This window comes from Camelina sativa, chromosome 7 (genome assembly GCF_000633955.1).
Source record: "Camelina sativa cultivar DH55 chromosome 7, Cs, whole genome shotgun sequence".
Classification (NCBI taxonomy): domain Eukaryota; kingdom Viridiplantae; phylum Streptophyta; class Magnoliopsida; order Brassicales; family Brassicaceae; genus Camelina; species Camelina sativa.
The window spans coordinates 31,735,934-31,745,254 of NC_025691.1; the positions used below are offsets into that span (position 1 = coordinate 31,735,934).

Sequence of the window (9,321 nt, forward strand, 5' to 3'; positions counted from 1 at the left end):
GGGTTTTTAAGGGCTTTTATTAGAGATTTATAGTTGGGGAAGATGTCAGCAGCGATGGATCAAGCGTTGATGGCGATGTCCTTAGAAGAGGAGGATATACCGTTTACTCTCCCAGATCTGCCAGAGTTCAGCTCTTGTGAAAGGAATTATCTTAGTCTGATCGGAAGAATTCTAAATCCGAAGTGCCAATCAGTATCTGGAGTAGTATTCGATATGCCAAGAAAATGGCAGAAGGGTGATAGAATTAGAGGAATTGCGCTGTCAAAGGAAAGATTTCAGTTTATCTTCCAGAATGAACATGATCTAGAAGATGTTTTGAATAAGGGATTTCAGACATATAACGACTGGGGTCTGATAATGGAGAGATGGACCGAACATCCTGCAGCAGATTCACTTCAGTTTACTACTCTTTGGGTGCAGATCCGGAATATCCCCATTAACCATTATACGGCTCCTGCGATTACGGCAATTGGAGAGTTAGCTGGTCAAGTACTTCACGTAGCATTTGATCCGTCGCGAGCTCAAGGCAAAGAGTATGTTAGAGTTCAAATTCGTTTTGATGTCTCCAAGCCTCTAAGGAAATCAAAGGTGATAGGTCTTCCCAACAATAAATCAGTAGAAATCTTCTTTAACTACGAGAAAGTTCAAAAGAGATGCTTTAAGTGCCAACGCTTATCTCATGAAGTTGACTTCTGTCCTATTCTGATAAAGAACCGAGAAGACACTGTGCTGGCTAGAAGAATGGGAATGGCCACTCCAAAGGCAAATTCCCTTACTATTCTTAAAGAAGCAGACCCACTGTTCAGTGTCTTAAGAGAAGATCAAGTGGGCATAAACCCCCTTTCTGGACGTCCCAGGATTGCCCCAGAAGTGCTGGAAGGCATGAGGCAATATCTCATGTCTGCTAATGGAGAAGAAAGATCATTTAAGGAAGATAGAGTCAGGAAAACGGTTTGTGAAGCAGAAAAATCCCCTTTCACCCAGAAATCTACTCTCAGTCTAGAACCAATTCCAATCATCTCCCATAATGTGGATATTGGTAAAGGTAGAACCTTTGGATATGATTCTGCTGAATCTTCATCAAAAACAATGCTGATACATGAAGATGAGTCACCTACAGAGGTGTCGGCTCAGAGGATTGTTGGTTTTTCAGGAAGGAAAGCTTACTCTGTTTCAGATTCTATTGATTATTATAATCAGGATGCTACTGGTGTTTCTGTTCCCTTCTTGGCTAGTTCTTCGGTGAATAGGATAGGTTTCTCTGAAACTAGTCCTTCCGGCTCTAGCCAAAAGAAACAGAAACCAAGAAAGAGGCAGCAAAAAAGAGCAAGATTACTAAAAGGCAAAGATCTGTCAAAATCGATTGGGGAGGGCGTGAAGTCCATTGGTCTGACTATTGGAAAAGTGGAAAAGAGGAAAGCAAGGGAGGATTTGGATGGTGAACCCAGTGCTGTTAAGGCAAAATCACTAATGGTAGTCCCAAAGGAGGGACTGTCCACCATTTGATGAGCATTCTAAGCTGGAATTGCCAGGGATTGGGGCGGCCTCAAGATCTGACAATTCCTCGTCTCATGGAATTGCGTAAAAAACACTTTCCTGAGATAATGTTCTTGATGGAAACGATGAACTGTAAGGATGTTATTGTAGATATTCAAGTCTGGCTTGGTTATGAGAATGTATATGCTGTGGACCCTGTTGGAACCTGTGGTGGGTTAGCTTTGTTTTGGAAAAAGAGTGTAGATATATCGGTGTACTATGAGGATAAGAATCTATTAGACTTAGCTGTACAGTTTGGAGAGTATAGTTCTTTCCTTACCTGCGTTTATGGGAATCCCAATTTCTGTTATAGATACCAAGTTTGGGAAAGACTGACAAGATTTGGGTTATCTAGAAAAGGAAACTGGTGTATGATTGGGGATTTCAACGAGATTTTAAACAATGAAGAAAAACTCGGTGGTCCAAGAAGAAGTGATAACTCTTTTCTACCATTCTCTACCATGCTTAAAGACTGTGGAATGTCGGAGCTTCCTAGTTCTGGCAATGGATTCACTTGGGGAGGGCGTAGGGGAACCCACTGGATACAAAGTAAGTTGGATAGATGCTTCGCTAATAAGGACTGGGTGTCGTGTTTCCCTGCGGCTAATCAAGCTTTTCTCCCCAAAAGAGGATCTGACCACAGACCAATATTGGTAAGTCTTGTCTCTTCGCAAGATTTATACAGAGGATCTTTTAGATTTGACAAGAGATTGCTACACAAGCCAGGAGTTAAAGAAGCGATAAGCATGGTATGGAGGCAATCTGCTATTTCGGCTCCAGCTCCAGTTTCGCAGAGAATTAGAGACTGTAGAAGAGTGCTTAGTAAGTGGAAGAAGGAGAATGAGATGAACTCAAAAGTTAAAATCATTGCCATCCAAAACGAATTGGAATTGGTTCAGTCTTCTTCAGATCCTTCTGCATCCAGATTAAGATCTTTGAAAAACAAGTTGGTTGAAGCGAATAAGGAAGAGGAATCTCACTGGCAACAAAAGAGTAGAGACAAATGGATGCTTGAAGGAGACAGAAACACCAAATTCTTCCATGCTTCAGTTAAAAACTTGAGATCTAAGAATGGTTTGGATAAGCTCCAAGATCCAAATGGCATAGTGCACAGATCAGAAGCCTCCAAAGGTGAAGTGGCGGCCAGTTATTTTCAGAACCTCTTCTCCACTTCTTCTCCGGTCGATATTCAAGCAATGCTAGAAGGTGTTACTCCCAGAGTTACTGATGTGATGAATCAATCGTTACTAGCTAAAGTATCCAAAGAGGAAGTTAAAAATGCAGTTTTCTCTATCAATCCATCTAAAGCTCCTGGGGCTGATGGGATGACTGGTATGTTTTTTCAACAATACTGGGATATTGTCGGTCATCAAGTCACTTCTGAGGTGTTGGCTTTCTTTGATTCGGGTATCTTTCCAAAAGAATGGAACTTCACTCAGTTGTGCCTCATACCAAAAAAGGTAAACTCTTCTCTAATGAGTGATCTAAGACCAATTAGCCTCTGTTCTGTACTGTATAAAGTGGTGGCCAAGATTATCATGTCAAGACTCCAACCCCTTCTTTCTGAGATAGTGTCGCCTAATCAGTCTGCTTTTATCCCGGAAAGGCTCATCTCAGATAATATTCTTATTGCTCATGAAGCCATTCATGGATTGAGGACAGACAAAGTTATCGCGAAGGAGTTTATGGCTGTCAAAACCGATATGTCCAAAGCATATGATAGAATGGAGTGGAGTTACTTAGAAGCTTTGATGTTGGGTCTCGGGTTTCATCAACGGTGGGTGCAATTGGTTATGTTCTGTGTGACTTCAGTCACTTATACTGTTTTGATAAATGGACAGCCTTTTGGTATTATCAATCCTCAGAGAGGACTTAGACAGGGGGATCCCTTATCCCCTGCCCTGTTTGTGTTGTGTGCAGAAGGACTTACTCATCTTCTCAACAAAGCGGAATCAGAGGGTAAGATTTATGGTATCCAATTTTCGACAGAAGGTCCGGCTATCCATCACTTGCTATTCGCAGACGACAGTCTGTTTATGATCAAAGCTTCAGAGGATCAAGGTTGTGCCCTTCAAAAGATCCTTTCTGATTATGGGGAGGTAACAGGACAATTGATTAATCTGGAAAAGTCATCAATCACTTTTGGAGCCCAGGTAGAGCAGTCTTTAAAGACAATGATTGCAACTAGGTTGGGGATTTTTAAAGAAGGAGGAGCAGGTACCTATCTTGGCCTACCTGAGTGCTTTAGTGGATCCAAAGTGGAGATGTTAAGCTACATTCATGATAGAATGAAAGGTAGAATGTCCGGTTGGTTTGCAAGGACCTTGTCCCAAGGAGGAAAAGAGATTCTGCTCAAGTCGGTGGCTATGGCAATGCCAGTGTTCGCTATGACCTGCTTCAAGCTCCCAAAGAAAACTTGTGAGAATTTATCTTCAGCTATGTCAGCATTTTGGTGGGATTCAACAGAAAATAAAAAGAAAATGCATTGGATTTCATGGGAAAAGCTTTGCTTACCAAAACATGCGGGCGGACTGGGGTTCAAAGATATCCAAATATTCAATCAGGCTCTTTTGTCTAAACAAGCTTGGAGAGTGCTGCAAGACAAGGATTGCTTATTTGCACGTTTTTTCAAAAGCAGGTATTTTCCTGATAGCGATTTCCTTAGTGCAACTCTTGGCTATAGACCCTCCTATGCATGGAGAAGTATCCTTCATGGAAGGGATCTTCTAAAAAGAGGGCTCAGACAGATGATAGGAGATGGAGCCTCAACCTTTGTATGGTCATCTAGGTGGGTGCTAGATGGGATCATGAGAGCCCCTCTTATGAAAAACATTCTGTTTGATCTGGATCTTATGGTGAAGGATTTACTGGATACCACTACTCAATCTTGGGACTTGGCTAAGTTGCAATATCACTTTTACCCTAGGGATGTGGAGCTAATTCTCAAGATCAAACCTGTTATGTCTTCAGAGGATTATCTGATTTGGGAACACACTAAGAGTGGTGCGTATTCTGTCAAGTCTGGTTACTGGGCAGCTTATCAGAGAGAAAAGATTGATCTACTAACAGAAGCTTTGATGCAACCCTCAGTTTTACCCATCAAGAATCAGATTTGGAAGATCAGCACTGCTACCAAAATCCGTAATTTCTTGTGGAAAGTAGTGAGTGGAGCTATTCCTGTTGCTGATAAAATGTTATCGAGAGGGATGAAGGTTGATTCTAGATGTCAAAGCTGTGGTTTGGAAGGGGAATCAGTCAATCATGTACTATTTTCTTGCACAGTTGCTAGACAGGTTTGGGCTATGTTTAATTTTCCTGTCCCATGCAATGGGTTTGATTCTGAATCAGTTTTCCAAAACATCTATTATCTACTGTTGGTGAGCAAAAATTCGAAATATCCTGTGGAAGTTAGAACAGCCTTCCCATGGGTTTTATGGCAGCTTTGGAAAAACAGGAACTTATTCTCATTTGAAGGCAGAAGTTTTTGTGCTTCTAGAACAATAGCCAAGATTAGAGATAATGCTTCCCAGTGGTTTCATGTGCAGTCCTTAACCGCTGCAGATGCGATAATTGAGAGGTCGAAAGCGGATTTGGGGAAAAAAGGTTGGTATCCTCCGGTCCAAGGATGGAAAAAATGCAACCTAGGATCTTCATGGGATAAAGAAACGAGTACAGGAGGAGCTGCTTGGGTTTTAAGAAACAAGAAAGGGGAAACTCTTATGCATAGTCGAAGATCCTTTGCTTCAGTTTTTAGCAAGATGGATGCTAGTCTTCTATGTTGGTTATGGGCAATTGAAAGTATGAAAAGTCTAAACTTTGATAAGATTGTTTTCGCTTCTGAGGATTCGGCTCTTATGGGAGCTATTCAAAGACCTCCAGCTTGGCCTTCTTTCAAGTTTCAGTCACGCTCTGTAGGTAATGCCCTGGGAAGTTTTTTGCAGTGGAAAATATGGTTAGAAGAAAGAAGCTCTAACCTTGTCACTCATTTAATCGCAAAGAGTGTTACAAGAGAGGATCGCCGTCAATCTTATGTAGCAATCGGATATCCTTTTTGGCTTCATAACCTTTTTGTCTCTAATTGTGCTTTTATTCGTTTATAGAGCTCTTCAGGATGGCAATTCCTGTATTTTTTGGTATGGTGGTTAGTGGGTGCTTTTGTAAAGATAAAACAGCTAAGATCCTTTCTAATATATATTATTCAGTGAAAAAAAAAAAAAGGTGTTGTTTCAATCTACGAGTCGCATTAAATTTAAAAACTCAGAAAGTCAATAAAATTTCATGTGATGGCATTAATGAAGATATCTAGTATCAATAGTCAAAAATTTGTTCGCCTTCGATAGATGGTACATATCGGATCGAAGTCAGTTAATACAGAGAACACACACATTGACACATACACACATGGATGGTACCAAACAAAGTAGTATAACCTAAGATATATGTGTGCTTTTGTAAAAGAAAAGGTTGAAAAATAAAATCAAATTTGAAAGTTTTATTTACATGAAGAAGTTCGTATTTCTCAAATACGATATAAAATTGGAATCATGTGATAGGTAGCCAATCCTTTTGCTTTACATTCAATTTTGCCATTTTTTCTGGCTCTTCATGTTTCGTCACGGACCATCTTTTGTTTTCCTTTAATATTTACACATACGTTGAGTCGATGATGACCTGTTGTTATACATGTATATTATAAAGTTCAACTGTTTGACATTTATAGTCTTTTACTCATATAATATACGTATAATATATCCCATAATTTAATACCAAAGTAGATGAATGAAAAAGCTTGTACATCTTATTCAATTTAATGAGTATTTATCCCGTGTTTAAGGAGAATATAGCCATATAGTTACGTATTTGAGCCAGGTACATAAAACAATACAATTTGAATTACTTTTAGTTTTTTTTTTCTACATATTTTATCCAGAAGAAAGAAAACAAGAATGGAAAATATATTTATAAAAAATTATTTAAATAAGTAATTATGACATTGTTAAACAGTAATCCATAAATAACCCAACTCCTTGTGATTTTTTATTTTCTCTAGTAAAGTTAGTTCTTAATTGACAATAACTACATCATTTTTTTCTTACAACAATAACTTGTATTTTTATGTTTATTATAAGGGAATGAAATTATATTTTCTATTAATAATATGTGTACCAGCTTCACCGTCCATAACTATTTCTAATTCCGGGTTTCTCGTGTTCGTGCAGATATTGGGTTGGTCCTTTAGAGTTAAGCTTCTGACTAATATTATGAAAATCAAAAACTATATAATAATGATGATTGTAATATGAGTGATGAGTGATTCTTAAGTTCTCTTCTTCTTGTAATTTTGTCACGTAAAACAAGTATAATAGTTAAAAACCCAAAAACTCTGCAGAAAGTTCATAACATTTGTAATCGAACTATCCAAAAAAGAAGAATACACACACACATATATTTGTTTGATTGGTTCAAAACGTAAACAATGCAAATAAATGGGTAAATAGTTTTAAAATATAATTGAACGATTTATATAGCGGCTGAAAATAAGTTCGTTTACGAGATATTTTTAATTGATAGTGAATACGAAAATATATATTTATAAAAATTACCCAAGTAAAAAATAAAGCATTAGAAAAACAGAGTTTATATAAAGCATTATAAAATGTCATAAAATTATGGTATACTACCACTATTTTCTTAAGTGTTGTTATAAGCTCTTTCTAATTGCAATTATTCGCACCAAAATTTAGTTTGAGAAATACAGAACCTATCTTTTTTTGTGGAAAGAATAATAGGAAAAGAAGAAACGACAAATGTAAAATTGGAAAAATAAAAGAGAAAAAACAAAAAAAAAGAAAGAATCGAATTCTCGAGGACCTCTCGTGCTAGTCACCAAAACCATTTTAAAGAAGAACTTACCTTTCCCAAATACGCTTTTTCTCTCTAACCCCCTCAAAAACAACAAAATGACCATAATACCCTCAACTTCATCTTCCTCGACATGTCACTACTGCCTCCAACCCCACCGAGAACGCCAGCTCCGTCAAATATTTTACCAAACTCTCTCTCTATCTCTTTCTCTCTTTCTTTCTCCTCTCTCCTCGAAACCCATTAACCATTACTGATACCCCAACGAGATTACCTGTGAAAGTCTTCATCTTCATCATCCAAATCCCTCGCTTTCTCACCATGGCTTAAAACAACTCCGACAAGAAGAAGAAGAAGAAAAGGAGAAGACTTTATCAACCAAAATGGGAGAAGAAACGAGTGAAGAATCAAAAGCAAGCATAGAGAAAGCAATCGAAGCTATATCTTCATTGATTTCACTCTCTCACTCAATCAAATCTTTCAACATCAAATGGCAACTCATAAGAACAAAGCTCGAAGAGCTTTACTCTGGTCTCGCTGCTTTATCAAATCTCAATTCCGGATTCGACCCATCTCTCTCTATCTTAATCTCAGCCATCCTAATCTCTCTCAAAGACACTTACGATCTCGCTACTCGTTGCGTCAACGTTTCCTACAGCGGGAAGCTTCTGATGCAGAGTGATTTAGATGTCATGGCTGGGAAGTTCGATCGACATACAAGGAACCTTTCTCGGATTTACTCAGCTGGGATTCTAAGCCATGGCTTCGCGATCGTTGTGTCGAAGCCTAATGGTAACGCTTGTAAAGATGAGATGAGGTTTTACATTAGGGATTTGTTGACGAGGATGAAGATTGGGGATCTGGAGATGAAGAAACAAGCTTTGGTTAAGCTTAATGAAGCTATGGAAGAAGATGATAGATATGTTAAGATTGTGATTGAGATTAGTGATATGGTTATTAGCCTTGTTGGGTTTCTTGATTCTGAGTTGGGGGTTCAAGAAGAGTCTGCGAAAGCTGTGTTTTTTATATCTGGGTTTGGTTCTTATAGGGGTGTTTTGATTAGATCGGGTGTGATTGGTCCTTTGGTTAGGGTTCTTGAGAATGGGAATGGTGTTGCTAAAGAAGCGTCTGCAAAGTGTTTGATGAGATTAACGGAGAATTCTGAGAATGCTTGGTCTGTCTCTGCTCATGGAGGTGTCTCTGCGTTGCTAAAGATATGTTCTTGCAGCGAGTTTGGTGGTGAATTGATCGGTGCTTCGTGTGGAGTGTTGAGAAATCTCGTTGGTGTTGAAGAGATCAAGAGGTATATGACTGAGGAAGATGATACTGTTGCCACTTTCATCAAGCTTATTGGATCCAAGGAAGAGATCGTTCAGGTAAATTCCATTGATCTTTTGTTAAGTATGTGTTGTAAAGACGAACAGACTCGAGAANTCAAATCTTTCAACATCAAATGGCAACTCATAAGAACAAAGCTCGAAGAGCTTTACTCTGGTCTCGCTGCTTTATCAAATCTCAATTCCGGATTCGACCCATCTCTCTCTATCTTAATCTCAGCCATCCTAATCTCTCTCAAAGACACTTACGATCTCGCTACTCGTTGCGTCAACGTTTCCTACAGCGGGAAGCTTCTGATGCAGAGTGATTTAGATGTCATGGCTGGGAAGTTCGATCGACATACAAGGAACCTTTCTCGGATTTACTCAGCTGGGATTCTAAGCCATGGCTTCGCGATCGTTGTGTCGAAGCCTAATGGTAACGCTTGTAAAGATGAGATGAGGTTTTACATTAGGGATTTGTTGACGAGGATGAAGATTGGGGATCTGGAGATGAAGAAACAAGCTTTGGTTAAGCTTAATGAAGCTATGGAAGAAGATGATAGATATGTTAAGATTGTGATTGAGATTAGTGATATGGTTATTA

General features: G+C 38.8%; 2 protein-coding genes across 2 annotated transcripts in view; both read left to right on the forward strand.

Moving 5' to 3' along the window:
* Positions 55-5,636, forward strand: LOC104705159. Its single transcript, XM_010421137.1, has 2 exons — positions 55-1,473; positions 1,533-5,636. The coding sequence occupies exons 1-2, from the start codon at positions 55-57 to the stop codon at positions 5,634-5,636; spliced, it is 5,523 nt and encodes a 1,840-aa protein (XP_010419439.1).
* The window catches only part of LOC104703732 (vacuolar protein 8-like), a 7,252-nt gene continuing 5,397 nt past the window's right edge, over positions 7,467-9,321 (forward strand). The window contains exon 1 of the mRNA XM_010419804.2: positions 7,467-8,282. Within this exon, the coding sequence (XP_010418106.1) occupies positions 7,782-8,282 (501 nt within the window). The 5' untranslated portion in view covers positions 7,467-7,781. The remainder of the gene's footprint in view (positions 8,283-9,321) is intronic.